An 18,354-nucleotide genomic window follows, 5' to 3' on the forward strand; every position below is an offset into this window, starting at 1 on the left:
AAATTATAAAGATACTCAGCTTTTTGCTTTTATATCAGGAAGCTTGTCCTTGATCTTTGGACCAGGAACATCTTCCCAAGCAAATTTCCAAAAGTTTTCATAATCTTGCTGGTTCTTTATGAAGCCAAGTTTAGTTAGTTCATTCTGCAATCCAGTAACCTTAAACAAAGGAATGGAAGAAAAACATTCCTTTAAAATGTATGATTAGTTAAGGAGCAGCCATATGAAATATAAGATTTACTCTATCAAGCACCAATGTCTTTATAAATGAGGCAATTAATGCCAAGTGGAAATGGAGGTTCTGTAGTACTTTCTTGATTCAAGAGCATATAGTCATTGTGATTTCTGCAGAAACTACATAGTTTCTCAAAAGTAATATTGAACACCTAACCCATAATATATCTGGTTTTTCCAAAAGATCCTGCTATAAAACAACTGCAATCATATTACAACTGCATTAGTAGAAGAATATATTTATTGCCAAATAAAAAAAAATCAATCCAACTAACTATATATTGTTCAATGATTCTCAAACCTGATCTATATGGACTACCACCAGTGATCTACTGCAGCCTCTCCTATTTATGTCCCCTTGTCACCTCTTTCCCTCACCTCCCTGATAGTCAGCTACTTTGCAAGCATGGATTAGGAGCTGAGAACTGGTTCACTGAAGTACACAAGTGATAATACAAATAGTAAGGCGAGTGCTAACATTCAGAGGACTGATAGTAAACAGATCTACCCACCCACCACTCCAAATAGAACTGTGATCTTACAGCAACATTTCAAAAAGAAAAGTGAATATGAAATAAAATGAGTTCCTAAAAATGTGTTGGCTATCATCATTGTGTTAGGGCCTGAAACACAAGGAATTTCTTTTGAAGAACACTCTTGACCAGAAAAGTTGTGCTATGAATTGTTATGATGGCATGGAATATATAAAATAATTCAAGTGATAATTTTTTGGATTAAATGTTTTTCTAGAAAATTTAGTTGTCAAAGATACTTTTAAAAACTAGGAGGATGGGAAGACATACAGAAATGCAACCAAAATCATTATTTTATTCTCAAAAAAGTGAAGTAATGTTTATTCTCTAAAAATGTGAACTAGCATAGACACAAAAAGAGAGAATTGGTTTAACTGGGTGGTCCTTCTAGTTTTTGAGTGTTGATTTAGCAGTCCAAGGCCACAGAAAGTTTAAGAGAAAAATGTTATAGTAGAATTAACTGCTTTCTCCTATAAGCACATAACCCAGGACTTGCTAAATAAAAGCAGTAATCAGTCTTCATGAATGTAAACTTTTCAAGAAGTATCCAAAATACCAGATGCCCACAATGACTGAATAAATGCTAAAAAATAACGTCGGCTATCTATAAATAAACTTTGCCTGTTGTTAGTTCACTTTACAGAAAAATTAATACTGTCATACAACTATATCCTATCAGTGCCCAGACTGAAATATGTTTTTCATGGTTATAAGTGTTTTTCTATTCTAAAGGTAAGATCTGCATTTGAGAAAGATCTTAAAGTTATGCAGATTATGAGACAGGTCCTGAAGATAAAATGCATTTTCACAATGTGCTGTGAGTGACTACTTAGGAACTATTTGTAATTCAGAAAACAACACATTTCCATACAGACAGACCACTAAGAAGATCAGCATAAAACTCAGAGACTTGTTTATTTCTTCTGTTAATTCCATAGTTGTTTGTATTATGATTTAAAGATTAATTTTAGCAGTTGTATAGTACTAGCGTAGGATAAAATTATAACCATCTTATAATTACTTCTTTGTGATCACATAAGTGCCTACTTTACTAATTGTTAACTAACAATTTGGAGGAAGAGGAGGACATGTTCAGAATATGGCAGGGAGATTAAGGCTGGTGTAGATGGGAACCCTTTAGGCCATGAATTTCTAATGACAAGAATAGGAAAATTGTAATCATTGGAAACTTATACCGGAAGTATGATTACTAGCTGAGTAAACAATGGGTTTTAGTGCCCAGTGTTAGTGTAAATTGAACTGCTTTTCAAATTAGAGCTTCTAGAAGAAGGTTTAGAAGTTACTTTTGGAATGGATAAACCAAGCTAGATTGACAAGTTGCTTTTACATCATATGGCTGCTAGTGATATGGACAGAATGAACTGTTAGAGAGTAAAGGAGAAAGGGAAGAGGGCCAGGGCTTTTCACAGCTGACTCCTTAAGCGACCATTTGACTGTCCTGGAGGAAAAAGCTAACTCTTTTGTCCTAGGGTATGCATTTGATATTTTCTAAAACACTTCAGTGACAACCACAAAACTAAATGGAGAAAGGTGTCTTACCCAGTAGCTGTTTGACTGTGACACGGACTCCAAGTACTTTGTATCATGAGACAGCTTGCAGAAAGGAAGTTTACGACCAGGGGTACACTTTTATTAAAGAAGATTTTAAAAAATTGTTAATTTCTCTCCAAATAGCTGGGAAACAAAGCTCAAAACAAATGACAAGCAAACATTCAGCCACAGGAAGCCATTAACCACAGTGGGCACCAATTAGAAATCAGCAGGCATTCTTAAGACCGCCTGGTGCTCCTCCCCACCTCTCCCGCCACACTCCCCAGCTTTGACCAAAGACTCACAAATGCAGCCTTAGGAAACATCCTCTTTCATTCACTCAGCAATTTGTATTCTGGCTGATAGGCTTATAAATTTGTTTGTAGTCTTGTTCAATCTCCCCTCAAGTCTTCAGAAGTCACAAACTACCGTCTGGCCAAAAATTAATTAATTAATTTCTATGTAGTCTTTGGAGAAAGTATCATCTAAGTTGTAGAAGTTCCTTTCTCTTGTGTTATTTATTTGGCATTCAATAATGAATTCTTTAATACAATATTTGAAAATAAACCAGTCATTTGTTTTAGAGAATCCTCTTTTCTTTCAAAGGCTAATCCAAGTTCTGAAATGGTGGTATGACACAATTCTCATAATTCGGACTACAAACTACTCTCCGGAAATTAGAGGAGTGTTATAGAAAAATTAAGTTTCTTTGCTGCTGCTAACTGATTGTTTGGATTTTTAAGTCTGCCAGTATGTTGTGATATCTGAAGGCATTTTAATTTACTTTAATTATGATTATGAAAAACAAACCAGGTTCAAACTACGTTTTCATCAACTAAACAGGCATCCAGCTAAAGGCAGGAACTTTTCTCCCATTTTTCCAGCTCTGAGTATCATGAAGGCTGTTGAGGTGATGATATCAGGGTGGATTAATTTGAAATGTTCAATCCTACTTTCTTCCACTTTAAAAAAAAATATGTCTAAGTTTAGGATAAACAAATTGCAGACCCCCAGTTTCAGTCACCAGGAAAAAAACCTGATTAATTCAAATTAAAAACCAATATTTTGAAACTTTCAGAAGAATTGAGGAGAGGTCCATGTGAATCTGAGATTCATCAAGATACATGGATATAATAGGAAACCATGTATTGCTTTAAATCTCAACTGGGTTGAGACTGACATCTGGTCCAGCCAGTCCATTGTCAGTTACAGTGATAGGCGGGAACAAATCAGACTCACCTCCAACCACATCTTTTTGACATTTCATTTCCAATCTATCACTTTTTCAAGCTACTATTCACATGGCTTCAGTACCTTTCTAACCACAATAAAGGAACAATACTGTCCTCCCATATTCTGTTCCAGTAAACACCCAAGGCTGCAAATGTTCGTGTGCATGATACATATAAAAGCAATACACTTCATATTTATATTGTGTTTTACAAATTTTATTTCATATATATGTTACAAAAACAACCAGAGGTGGGATTTAGCTGGTTCTCTTCGGTTCGGGCAAACCAGTAGCAGCAGCTGCGGGGGGCTCTGCCCACCTGCCCTGACATAATATGCCTCATCAGAAGGCTGTGCGCATGCACAGACGAGGTGCGTGTGAGCGAAGCAAGCGCAGGCGCATGCTGTAAGTGAATTCCTCCTCTGTGAACAACTGTCATATTAATTTCATATGAAACTTCCGTTTATCAGAATAGTGCTAACATGATCAAAACTAGACAACTTCTTAAGTCACAGATTCTGCAATTAGCTATTTCAAGCCTTTCTATTTATCATTTCATAACCTTCCTTGTTTTTTAATTGAAAATTCTACAAATCATGCTAATTATTATTTTTTTAATAACTAAAGTGGCCTTTAAATTTAGCCATTGATTTAGTGGCATTAAAAAGGAAATGCCTGTTATCTTATTAAAGGTAGTTCCTTTTTGAGACAGGTCGCTGTTAAGAATACAGCAGATTATAAAGCATAAAGTAAACCTTATAGGGAACATCACAGCCCTTTACTACTGCTTGATTGTTTTAGCTATCTTCACCCTTTAAACCTTTATAGTTTCAATAAAATTACTGAAATTCAAATATAAAGAGCAGTTGCATTTCCTTATCATTTCAGGTCAACGTGGATCAGCTTTATTGTGAAGACAAATACCCTCTCCTTCCACCAAGGCAAATAGATTTTTTTTAAAAAGCAGCATAGATACTACTATGAAGTATTTTGCTTTCTTAGTTTACATAACTTCCGACAGCAGATTTAATAAGATTTCTAACAGAATGCCAGTCTCAAAGAATGAGAGTCCTATGTATTTCCTAGTGGCATATTTAACCCATTTTCCAGCTTCTAACACAAGTGCTTTCCTGTTGAGCAACTGGCATCAATTCTTCATCATTTTAAAGTAATCCCATAAACTGATCGTTCTTTTAAGGGGAATTAGTTTAGTTTAGTTTCAATCCTCCAAAATTTCTCTAGATCTGAACTTAGTACCATATAAGGGTCTCTTAGATATATGCCTGCAAACAGACATACACATTTATGGGGTTGTATGAAAACTTACTTTAAAATCTTAAATTTTGAAGACACGGAAATTGACATACCACAAAGCATGAAAGAGGGAATGCAGTGCTGTAATGCGATTTGCCTGGTTTTGACTTAAGAGGCACAAACTTAATCACCTGGAGTTTATTAAGTAAAACATACTTAAAGGAACCAGGATTAAGTCTTTGTGTAATGTGTGGACCCAGATAATTTTATGTGATAAACTCACAGGGGAGAACTATACTTATCACAGTTATTATTAACAATACTTCTATCCTGCTCTTCCATATTGTAGGCAATTTAAACTAGGGTCGTAATAATTAAAAGTCCGGCATTATACAAGAATTAAAATAAGCAATAGTCAAGCAAAGTTAAAAATGGAAACAGAAGCATAATTATCTATTTTTTTAAAAAAAAAAAAAACCTTCCGAATTTAAACATGATTTGATTTCTGTTGCAAAGGCAATGTTGACATAGACACACAAATCTCAGCTGGGTTAATATTCCAGAGCTGCAATCTAGAGCTAAATTTCTTTCACTTTTGAAGTTAACGTCAGGGACAGTAATGGACCAGTAGGAGATTTATAATCCTACACTTTTCTTTTTTCTTTTTTTCAATCGTGTCCAATTCTCAGAGACTGTCTGGATAAGGTTCTACAGCTTTCTTGACAAGGTTTTTCACAAGTGGTTTGCCATTGCTCCCATCCAAGGACTGAGAGAAAGTGACTGGCTTAAAGTCACACACTGCCTTTGGACCTATGTTATCTATGTCTAGAGCCGAGGGAGTTCACTGTTCCTCAGATACCCGGGTGTGAGTCGCTGGGTATGAAATGGGGCCCAGGGAGGCAGTGGGGTCTGCTGATTGTATACTTGGCTCCTCGCTATACGTCAGCGGCCCTGCCCGAGCTCCTCGAGCTGGTCTCGGAGACGGCGGTTGAGATTCCCAGACTCTTGGTTATGGGGGATTTCAACCTGCCGTCGACGGGAGCAGCGTCTGAGGTGGCTCGGGAGTTCATGGCTTCCATGACAGCCATGGGCCTGACCCAACTAATTCAGGGCCCCACACATGAAGGCGGCCACACACTGGACCTTATCTTTGTATCTGAACAGTGGACGAGTGATCTGGGAATAGGGGATTTAGAGATTATGCCCCTGTCATGGTCAGATCACTCATATCTCCAGCTCGACTTCCCTGGCGCTACCCTCCACCGCGAGGAGGCGGAACCAGTATGTTCAAGCTGGTACCGCCCCAAGCACTTGATGGAACCGGATAGGTTCCAGGCGGAGCTTGGGCCGTTACCTGTAGCCCTAACCCGCGCTCGGTCGGAGGACCTAGTCGACGCCTGGAATAGGGCGACGGCGGGGGCCTTAGACCGGGTTGCGCCTCTGCGACCTCTCCTGCGGCAGCGAGCCACCCGGGCCCCTTGGTATACCGAGGAGCTCAGGGTGATGAAGCGCCATAGGAGACGTCTAGAGAGCAGGTGGAGGTCCTCACGCTCCGAATCTGACCGAACACAGGTAAGAGCCTTTTTACGGACTTACCTTGTGGCATTGAAAGCGGCCAAACGTAGGCATTGTGCCGCTCTCATTGCGTCTGCGGATAACCGCCCTGCCGCCCTGTTTAGGGTGACCCGCTCTCTCCTGTTGCAGGAGACGCGGGAGGCGCCCTTGCAGGGAAGAGCAGAGGAGTTTGGAGAATATCTGCAAGACAAAATCGATCAGATCCGGAGCGGGTGGACCTCCGTCAGTGGACCAGACGAGCCGCCAACAGCGAGTCTTGAGAGACCACTCTGGGAGGAGTTTGACTCTGTTGCCCCCGAGGATTTGGACAGGTTACGTGGACGGCTGCGACCCACCACTTGTTTAACGGACCCGTGCCCCTCCTGGCTGGTACTGGCAGCCTGGGAGGTGACACGAGGCTGGCTCCTGGGCCTGGTGAGCGCATCACTGGGTGAGGGATACTTACCAACCGCCTTGAAAGAGGCGGTGGTGAGACCCTTGCTCAAGAGGCCTTCGCTCGACCCAATGGAGCTAGCTAACTATCGTCCAGTCTCCAACCTCCCCTTCGTGGCGAAGGTTGTTGAGAATGTGGTGGCGCAGCAGCTCCCGCGACACCTAGACGAATCCGATTATCTAGACCCACGCCAGTCCGGCTTCCGACCCGGGCACAGCACCGAGACAGCCTTGGTCGCGTTGGTCGATGATCTCTGGAGGGCCAGAGATAGGGGTTGCTCCTCTATCCTGGTCCTATTAGACCTCTCGGCGGCTTTTGATACCATCGACCATGGTATCCTATTGCGCCGGTTGGAGGGGATGGGAGTCGGAGGCACCGTTTTGCGGTGGTTCGGCTCCTACCTCTCCGACCGGAAGCAATGTGTGTTGACAGGGGGACAGAGGTCGTCCCTGAGGCCACTCACTTGTGGGGTGCCACAGGGGTCGGTCCTCTCGCCTCTCCTGTTCAACGCATATGTGAAGCCGCTGGGTGAGATCATCCGTGGTTTTGGGGTTGAGTACCATCTCTACGCTGATGATACTCAGCTGTATATTTCAACCCCAAACCACCCCAACGAGGCTGTCGAAGTGATGTCCCGGTGTTTGGAGGCCGTCGGGGTCTGGATGGGGGACAACAGACTCAAACTCAACCCCTCCAAGACCGAGTGGCTGTGGTTGCCGGCACCACGGTTCAGCCAGCTGACTCCATCGCTGGCCATAGGGGGCGAACAGTTGTCCCCTGTGGAGCGGGCGCGCAATTTGGGTGTCCTCCTTGATGCCCGGCTGTCAATGGAGGACCATGTGGCAGCCGTGGCAAGGGGGGCATTCCACCAGGTTCGCCTGGTGCGCCAATTGCTCCCCCTACTGGACCGGAGTGCCTTGCGCACGGTCACTCATGCGCTGGTGACGTCTCGCCTGGACTACTGCAACGCCCTCTACATGGGGCTTCCCTTGGGACGCGTCCGGAGACTGCAGCTAGTTCAGAACGCAGCCGCGCGGGTTATTATGGGAAGTACCCGTTACTCCCACGTAACACCTCTCCTGCGCGAGCTGCACTGGCTACCTGTAGCCTTTCGGGTGCGTTTCAAGGTATTGATCACCATCTTTAAAGCGCTCCATGGCGGAGGACCTAGTTATCTGCAGGATCGCATCCTACCACACACGTCCCTGCGACCTATCCGCTCACACAGGGAGGGCCTTCTCCTGGTGCCGTCCGCTAGGCAATGCCAGCGGGCGACACCTAGGAGTAGATCCTTCTCTGTGATGGGCCCAACCCTCTGGAATGACCTCCCCCCCGACATTAGAACCACTACTGACCTCCGCTCCTTCCGACAGAAACTGAAGACACACCTGTTCCGAATGGCTGGTTTGGCATAATTTACAACGTCTACCCCCCCTGGCATATACTTTTTACTGGCTTTTAGAGGGATAGTGTATAAATTGTATGATATTTTAAATTTTATATTGTTTATTTATTAGCTGTACAGTTTTGGTCTATTTTATCCTCCTCCTATGCATACATGTATTTTATTTGGTGTTTTTTAATACGGACTGTACACCGCCCCGAGTCCCTTTCGGGAGAGGGGGCGGTATATAAGTGCTAATAATAAATAATAAATAAATAAATATGTTGAGGCTAGAATTCACAGTCTCTCATTTTCTAGCCTGGTGCCTTAACCACTATATACCAAACTGACTCTCACCCAGAGGTGGGTTGCTCCTGGTTTGGCCCAGATTGGGCGGATCAGTAGTAGCGGCGGTGGGAGGATCCGCCCATCCGCCTGGACACTTCTGCACATGTGCAGATGCATTGCGCGCAGGTGCGGGAGCACATCCAAACCGGTGGTAAAAAAATTGGCAACCCACCACTGCTCTCACCCTATGTTTTAGCACAGTGTAAAAAAAAAGTGGTAGGTTTATTTTAAGCATTTCAATAATTATTCGCGCCAAATCTATTCTATTCATATCAGTTAAACTTTGCCACAAATGATTGATGTTATCTGTGGTATATGGGCTCTAAAATGTTTTCTGCTGTCCACAATTCTACATAAATAGGTTTATAGCTTCCCCAAATGTGAAGCTAAATTCACATTCTGAAAATTAAGGTGCGCCATCTATTTCCGAAGGGTATGCATTCAGTTTCACTATGTTTGGAATAGTGGAGTGTCAAAAGTCTCGAAGGGCAGGGAAGCAATCCTACATATAGGTGAAAAGGACAGCTTTTGACACTAATAAGGAAGCTGATTTGGTTACAAGTTTTGCCATCCATCCTAATATAGTGGTCTTTATATATACTGGGGGTATTGCAATAAAACTGAGGAAGACTACATACCAAGCAATTGCATAATACAAGTAGCCCTCAACTTACAACAGTCCGTTTAGTGACCGTTCAAAGTTCTATGGCGCTGAAAAAAGTGACTTATGACCGTTTTTCACACTTATGATTGTTGTAGCATCTCCATGATCACCTGATCAAAATTCAGATGCTTGGGAACTGACTCATATTTATGATGGTTACAGTGTCCTGGGATCATGTGATTACTTTTTGCAACCTTCTGACAAGCCAAGTCAATAGGTAAACCAGGTTCACTTTAGAACTGTGTTATTAACTTAACAACTGCAGTGATTCACTTAACACAGGGGTGTCCAAACTTGGGAACTTTAAGACTTGTGGACTTCAACTCCCAGAATTCCCCAGCCAGCTGGCTGGGGAATTCTGGGAGTTGAAGTCCACAAGTCTTAAAGTTCCCAAGTTTGGACACCCCTGACTTAACAACTATGGCAAGAAACATTGTAAAATGGGGCAAAATTCACTTAACAAATGTCTCGCCTAGCAACAGAAATTTTGGGCTCAATTGTGGTCGTAAGTCAAGGACTGCCTGTAGTTCATAACTAAAAACTCTTCTTTCTCCTTTTTTTCTAATAGCAGTTGCCTCAAACACAATGGTACGGTTTTTTTTTTATTTCTATACTGTGGGTTCGGTGTTTATTGTTAGTTTGCTGCATAATACTTGCAAAAACTTCTTTCTTAAAAACACAATTTAATTAAAGCTGTAGGCTGAATCCCCACGTTAGCTTACATAGGGACTATTAACAGAAAGAAAAGGTGAACCATTAGAGTACAAAGAAAATTTAAAACACAAGCATATTGGCATAAATTGGCAAAACAAATTTTCTTTGAAGTTCAAACATTGTGGGCCTTTGATATTGGGCAGCCTGATTCTTGCATATTCATTTAGATTTCTACAACAAGTAATTGAAGTGTATCCTTTTATTGGAACAAAACATTATTTCGTAAGGTGAAATTTTATTTTTAAAATGTACTTTAGTTATTTTTTGAAACAACTTTGGAATGTTAAATGTTTCGGTTATTTTTCTCTGGGCATTAACTTTAATTAAAAAAACAAAATTGAAGGAGTTTCTTCATGAGTCATATGGTCGTAAAGATAATTCACTGATGGATTTGTTTGTTAAATATGGAGAACTGTCCTTTAGAAGAGGAAATTCTTTTAAGGAAGTTGTTCAGAGAGGGGAAAAAATTCAGGATGAAGCCAGCAAAAGGTGTGAAGGATTTCCCTTTGATTTCCCAATGTGTGTATTTGGGTTGAGACACAGACTATATTTCATGCACATATTAATAGCATGCTAATAAGACAACAATCTCTACTTTAACATTGGTTTGAGGGTCAGTCTGATATTTTGAGTCTTAAGACAGAAGGAGTCTTGCTTTCTTACAGGACCAGAATGAAAAATCTGAAAGAAGCAAACTTCTGAAAAAGTAGAATTATTTATTTAAGATTCATATCTGTTTAATTCCTCACCCAACACGAATTTTTACTTCAATCGGATATAGCCATGTCAGAATACTAACATGTCTATATGTGTTTATTATACGTATTTATTTGTTTGTTTGTTTATTTATTTATTTTCCTTCTTTGGACTTATTTGTTGTCTAACAGAGCTTCTCCAAAGTTTATTTTCCCAACCTTTCTGTGATTCACAACGGCTTACTTGAACATCAGATGAACTCCAAAAGAGTACTTCAGACCAATTCTCGGGGGGGGGGGGGGTCTTTAAATTTTGAGAATTTGGTGCATTAAAACCACAAGCTGTGATTTCCAATTAATTTTTCTAACTAATATTAAGGAAACATTAACTGAGATAAACAGAGTTTGTAGTGTCACCAAACTAAATATGCCTACAAAATAGGGTAGATGGAAGTAAAAAAAAAAAAGAACTAGAGCAAACGGTTTTATCCCTTTGCTAGAAAATTGTATTCTGCAAAAATCACTGTTTTCTTAAAGAAAAGTAAAACTCAGGTTCTATAAAATTTATTTCAGATCTACATACACATTGTTGAGTGCAGATTCACAACCACTGCTTAAAAGATATTCTCTTAAACTTTAATTGTGTGATTATTTAGATTTATCTTTTGCTATACAAAATTAGAATATTCAAATTAAAAATATTTTAAAAATAGTTTTCATATGTGTCTTTTTTTTCTTTCCCTGAGTTTCAAAATAATTTAATTTTTATGTTGAGGAAATGATAATTATTCAGACATTTAAAAAACATATGCACTAAATGCATATGCCACCTTTTTCAGACTGATATTAAATTTTTGGGAACCTAAATTGAGATGAACTGTGATATGTATTTATGTTTGATCTTTATACATTTTAAATGTAAGTCTTATTCATTGTTTACGGCTTATTGTTATACTAAACCATTCCAAAGATTTTATATAAAATTTTGATTCCCAAAACACCAAGGAATCAGTGGGAAAAGCAAAGATAGCAAACCCATTAGAACTAAAAATCTGTAGAAATTCTGAATTAGAGCAATGTATTATTGCAGGTTCATGAAGGAATCAAACTAGAGCTATAAGATGTTCCTAGGCAATCATAGCCTTGTTCTCCCATAGAATTTATTTAAAGTAGCTGTTTGAAACTACCCATTAAAAATTCAATGTATTTTCAATAAAGCAAGGCAAATGTCAATTAAAATGATAAAATGGTTTTAGTTTGAAACCAGCAATTAAAGGAACAATTGTTTGCTAAACCTGATATACTTTACAGGTATTTTAAGCACATTCAAGACTCTTAAAATAGTTATTTATTTCAAGACTACAATGTTAATTTGGATGTGAGATATTATACTGCACAGGAAAATTGGTGAAGAACAACTTAGATAATAAATAAATTAGACTACAATTAGGAGAGAAGTCTGTATCCCTCTAGGGCATTCAAGGACATCAGAAGATTGTAACAATATCAACACAGATAATGCAATATATCTCAGAATTAGAGGGTACCACAGCAATTTATACATAAGACTATAATATCAATCTAATATATACGGAAATATAACCTAAGTCATAAAGTATTTTTTCTCTGTACTGCTGTAATCCTAAAAGCCAACTTAACATATATCCAAACACATGTACTGTATATGCCAATGGAATTTCTGAACTCCAGAAAGGTTTGATTCCTGTTATTAGCACAATCCTATTGTTTATGCACTTAGAATTCAACTCTGTCTCATCTTTGCACATAACTTGAAGTTTCAGAAAATCTTTGAAAGCAGTTTTTTCCATGCATGGAATTGACAACAACGTGTTTCTCAACAATTAATTTTCTGTTGGCAATCAGCTAACTTGTTCAGTAAACTCTTCCGGGTATGCCTCATACACATTATTTTAGTTTGTAAAATTGTAGATATTGTACTCACACATAAAATATTTGTAATAATGACCATATAAATTTTAATGAAAGCTCTAAAAATATGCATAATTAAAATATGAATTTTCTAGTTTCCTTCTTGATTTGGCCATCCCTCCCCCCCAGAACGTGTACCTTTTGTTCTTTGCGCTTAAGTTGTTGTTGTTGTTTCAGATCAAATGCCTTGATCTGAATTCGTTGCTTTAGCACTTTCTCATTCAATAAAGTCTTGTATCGTTCATATAAAATGTTTCTTATCTTGTAAAGATTCTTGTAGGTTTCAAGATGATGCTTGAGTAAAAGGATAGGAAGCATTATAATTGGAAATTCTTTCAGGAAAAGCAAATACCATGAATGTTCAACTTAAACCAATACCATAAACTTTTCTTAAAAGATTACCTAAAAATTTCTTTAGCAAATTCAGAATTTAGCAAATTCTGAAATTCCAAAGCAGGTTCTATAAAGTTGTTCTTTTAATATAAACCTTTTTTTCTAAGAACATTTCGTTTTTATAAGAACATTTTTAAAAGAACATCATTCCAGAGACAGCATATTTTCATTACAGCAAAATGTAACTTGTTGCAAATATATTCTTACTAAGTCTCTGTACACTTGAAAAATGATTTGGAAAAAGTGATTTAACCTCCCATAATCACAGCACTTTCTTAAAAACAACTCAACACTTTTCATGCTTTAGCATGAGTATACAAGAAAAGGATTTACTCATCAAAGGTCAACACAAACCTTACCACCCTGACATCTTTTTCAGCCTCTCCTAAAAACCACAATGATGCAGGTTTACACAAATTTATTCCAAGAAGTATCTCAATTGTATTTTCCAAAAGGCAACTGGATTTTCTTGTGGCTTTTGTTGTTGTTTGTTTTCAAAGGAACCTCCCCCCCACAAGGAAGTCGTTACCTTTGGGAAACCATGAGTAGATGATTGAGAATCTCCATAGACATTCCAAGAGCTATGGACAACCTTAATTCTTATTCTCTTACACTTGAGAGTGCTTGGCTGCACAGTGCAATTCAGCAGTGCCACCTTGTGTTGCATCGTTTAATTACACTTTGACTAGCCCTAATATGTGAACGTGTAAATTTCACAGCAATATAATCTCTATCATGATCACTTTATCCTACAACAATAATTCAATTTAACCCAGCTAACTTGAACTCATATTCAAGCTGCATGCTAAAAAGATTGCAAAATCACAACACATATATTTAAACAGTATTATTATACCAATATCTCCTTGTAAAATTTGCTATTACAAGTACCTATATACATTAGGTTTATAAGACAACATTCACTTTTCAAAAGATATTAATTCAGTAGAATTAATATCATACTTTCAATACATAATAGCATACACTGATTTCTAATTCCATATTACTGAGGCATATCATTGTGCTAGTAAATGAATGTGTATTACACAGTGAATTCATGTGCATTACGCTTAACAGTTGCAGAATGAAGAGACTCTCTTTTTGTACTGGAAGTAATAAACACTGAGTATTATGAAAATTCACCAACAGATGGTGCTATTGAGAACCAACTCAATAGAAAGAATTTAAAAAAAACAATCCCCAACTCAAAGTGTATGAAAATGTAAAATCTTGGAATTAAATCTCACTATCACTGACTTCATAAAAGGTAAAAGGTTCCCCTCACACATATGTGCTAGTCGTTCCTGACTTTAGGGTGTTTGTGTGCTCATCTCTGTTTCAAAGCCCAAGAGCCAGCATTGTCCGAAGATGTCTCTGGGGTCATGTGACCGATATGACTAAATGCCGAAGGCGCACAGAACACTGTTACCTTCTCACCAAAGGTGGTCCCTATTTTTCTACTTGCATTTTTACATACTTTTGAACTGACTTCATAAATACATCCATATACTTTCCCCAGCAACATTTGTCTCCTTATTTCTGAAATGAACCCCCGTTCTTTTTAATAATACTATCAGTACTATTTTCTGGGGATATGAAATAATTCCAGTACAAGACGATTGGAGAAAAAACTGTGGTATTGGTACAATGTTTCACAATTAAAATATTTAAAATCTTGATTCTTTAGTTCCATCTGTAATTCTAGTCCTTATACATAAAGTATATAAGCAAAATGTGTAAACCAGGGGTGTCTAACCTTGGCAACTTTAAGACTTGTGGGTCTCAATCCCAGAATTCCACAGCCAGCTATGAATTCTGGGAATTGAAGTTCGTAGGCCTTAAAGTTGTCAAGGCTAGATACCCCTGATGTAGACAATATTTATTTGAACTTTTCAATAACTGAAGCTGTTCCCACCGTTCCATGTTGCAGTTCTTATAGGCATTAAAAAAAAACCGATATACAGCAGAGTCTTGATTAATTTTTCTTTTCTTTAAATACCCTTTCTGCATTCCATCCTCCTTTTCCATCCACATTGCATCCATTACATCAGGGGTGTCAAACTGACGTCGTCACGTGACGTATCGCAATTCCCCCCCCTTTGCTAAACCAGGCATGGGTGTGGCCAGCGCATGACACATCTGGCCCGCAGGCCACGAGTTTGACAACCCTGTATTACATCAATTACACTTGAAGTAGAACAGCGGTTGTTGGCCAAGAACAGATAAAACACATGGCTAATGTGTTACAGCCTTTATTGAAACTACATTCAGAGTTCTTTAGATATTTTAGATAGGAGCCGTGCTGGTGCAGTGGTTAGAATGCAATATTGCAGACTAATTCGGCTGACTGCCGACTGCCAGCAGTTTTGCAGTTCAATTCTCACCAGCTCAAGTTTGACTCAGCCTTCCATACTTCCAAGGTTGATAAAATGAGGACACAGATTGTTGGGGGCAATATGCTGACTCTGGGCTGTAAAGCATTGTGAAACAGTATATAAGTCTAAGTTCTATAGCTATTGCTATTTTCCAAGGCATGTAATATCAGTTTATCAGCAAGCAGCTCCCATAAAAGAGGAGATGTTGGAACAAAATTACATGTGATGGATCTTATAGGCCATCCAGGGAAATGTTTTGGGTTTTTTGCCAAGAAACAGCTAGGTGATTTGTCTTATGAGTTTGAATAGGGCATTAAAGCATTTTCTCAGCAATGCACAGCAGGTACTTTTAAAATATGAAGCACTATGTTTTGACAACTCAATGCCCTCCAGATATGCTGGATCCCAATTTCCATCATCTCCAATCAATATATAAGAAAGCTACTCTAAAACATGTGCCAAACAAGCGAAGTTTGAAAATTGATTGAAGCTAAGATTGAGATAACAAAGCACGGTAATTTATAGAATCAGCCACTCAAGGAAATATTTATTTATGAATTTATTTATCAATCTATTTAAAATGCCAAAATATACTTAGTGGAGAAAAAACTTCATTTGCATTATCGAAGCACATTACCTTTTCCAGCAGAGCTTGCTTGATGAGTTCATCCTTTTCTTCCTCACTTAAAATGTGGCTCTTGTTTCTTATCTGCTCCTTTTTGTTTTTTTCTGTTTTTTGCCAATTTGCTCTGTTCTGAGCCAAACAAAATAAAATCCCGTAAGAACAGTAGGGTGTGATTAATCGCTGTTTTAAAGATCCTTTTAATCTATGTGTGGCTGCCAGTTGCATTTCTTAACTTGTTCACACTAAAGAGGGATAGAGTCAAGATCAGGAGAAGCATTAGTGCCGCTTTATAAAACCTTAGTAAGACCACACCAAAATACTGCATGCAATTTTGATCACTACATTACAAAAAAGATGTTCAGACTTTGGAAAGAGTGCACAGAAGAGCAACAAAGGCACCTGGAGACTAAAACTTATGAAGAATCAATGGTTGCAGGAATTAGATATATCTAGTCTAGTGAAAAGAAGGACTAGGGGTGACATGATAGCAGTGTTCCAATATTTGAGGGGCTGCCACAAAGAAGAGGAGGTCAACCTATTCTCCAAAACACCAGAAATGGATGGAAACTAATCAAGGAGAGAAACAAGCTAGAACTAAGGAGAAATTTCCTAACCATGAGAACAATTAACCAGTGGTATGGCTTGCCTTCAGACACTGTAAGTGCTGGGAGTTTTTAAGAAGAATCTGGACAGCACTTATCTGGAATGGTACAAAGTATCCTGCTTGACCAGGAAGTTGGACTAGAAGACCTTCAAGATCCCTTCCAACTCTATTATTCTGTATTCAAAATAATTAGGAAGGCCAGTGGCATAATTAAATACCGCCCATACAAGTTGCAATGCTGGTGGCTTAACTTGGCTTGTGATACTAAGAAGTAGTGATTGCAAAGGACTTCATTTTTTCCTCCCAAAATCTGTTGAATGGAAAATAACAAAACACACGAAATACCTGAAATATAACTGAGCAAGGAGCCAGGTGAATTTTGTATATAACTCTAATGACACCAGTACCATTTTAAGGCATTGAGTTCAAATAAAATGCATTTTACATGGAATCATTAATTCTGGAGCAATTTCTTTAAATAATGAAACTTTTTTTAATCTGACAAGCAAAAAAGTTTGCCAAACTAGAAATTAAACTTCACATAAAAGTAAGTATCTTCTCAGAATGTGCAAAGATTATGCCATACGTATAGCCAGAAAACAATAGAAGTACCTAAGGCAAGCAAAAAGAAAATGCTATCAAGAAAAATTATTGTGTTACGTTCTTCCAAATGTAATAGTTTTCCTGTGTTTATAAAATACTGCTGGATGAGAACCAACCTGCTTAAAAAGAACATTGCTCAAGCTGGCAAAAACTTCCTGCACATTGTGTGCAATTCTTTGCTACCTAGGACACACTGCAAACATGCGTAATCCTGGCATTCCCCAGAAAAATCTACTTGTGGAAAGCCTCAGAGTTTAAAAAGCCACCAAAATACCAAGCAGCCCCAGACACAACAAAAGCAATAGGGATGTGTGTACGTGCATAGAAACCTTTAGGCAACTAAGACATTCATTTATTTCGCTATAACAAATATGCCCTGGAATTATAAAAAAAATCTATAATTCACTGTATCTAATCCTTATTAGGTAAGGGAACAGGCTTATAAATCCAAACCAGATGGGTGAATATTCTTAAAACAAGGACCCTGCATCAAAACAACAAATAGTGTTGCTGCAGCTTAAATAATATTTAGCTGTAGAACTGTATACTGCCAGGAGCAAGATTTTTCCAGAGGGGGAGTAAAACTGCAATATCTTAACCTATTCACTGAATGTGTGTCTTTAGATGTTTACTTGTATTGTCTGTGATAATTGCACAGATCGTGATCAAACTACAACTTTAATGGAGCACGGAATGATGTTCATAAGTCATGGCAGTCATTAAGTGGGTCACAACCTTTGTTGAGGCAGTCGTTAAGTGAATTTTGCAGGAAACCAGAAGTAAATAAATCACGGTCATAAATTGTGAGTCTGCAGGGCACTGCAAATGGTCACGTATGTAGGCCAGTTGCCCCAAATGCAATTACCTGATTGGGGGATTGTTGTCAAAACTTTGAAACCAGATTGTACGTGGCTTTGGGGAGATCTCTTGTAAATTTGAAGGGTTGCTAAGTCGGAAGGCAAGGTCTACCTATATTGCCAAACAATCTTAAGAATCTGCTATTTATTTTCTGGTGGGCTCCTACCGGTTTGGACTGGTTCGGCCAAACCAGTAGTGGTTTGGCGGCCTGGGTCGCTGGCAAACCAGCAGCGACCAAGACCTGCCATGCCCCCAAACCAGTTGTCTGGGCGGCACCTATGGTGGTGCCATCTTGTTTTTTGCTTCTGCGCATACACAGAACAATTTTTA

The 18,354-nt window shown here is 38.8% G+C and overlaps 1 protein-coding gene across 1 annotated transcript in view; it reads right to left on the reverse strand.

Moving 5' to 3' along the window:
• The window catches only part of LOC309387696 (uncharacterized protein), a 65,493-nt gene that overhangs the window by 36,485 nt on the left and 10,654 nt on the right, over positions 1–18,354 (reverse strand). The window contains exons 3-6 of the mRNA XM_081944419.1: positions 15,972–16,088; positions 12,705–12,860; positions 2,328–2,414; positions 21–159 (exon numbers count right to left, since the gene is read on the reverse strand). Of these exons, the coding sequence (XP_081800545.1) occupies positions 21–159; positions 2,328–2,414; positions 12,705–12,860; positions 15,972–16,088 (499 nt within the window). The remainder of the gene's footprint in view (positions 1–20; positions 160–2,327; positions 2,415–12,704; positions 12,861–15,971; positions 16,089–18,354) is intronic.

Source organism: Natrix helvetica, assembly GCF_964273705.1.
Source record: "Natrix helvetica genome assembly, chromosome: 2".
NCBI classification, from domain to species: domain Eukaryota; kingdom Metazoa; phylum Chordata; class Lepidosauria; order Squamata; family Natricidae; genus Natrix; species Natrix helvetica.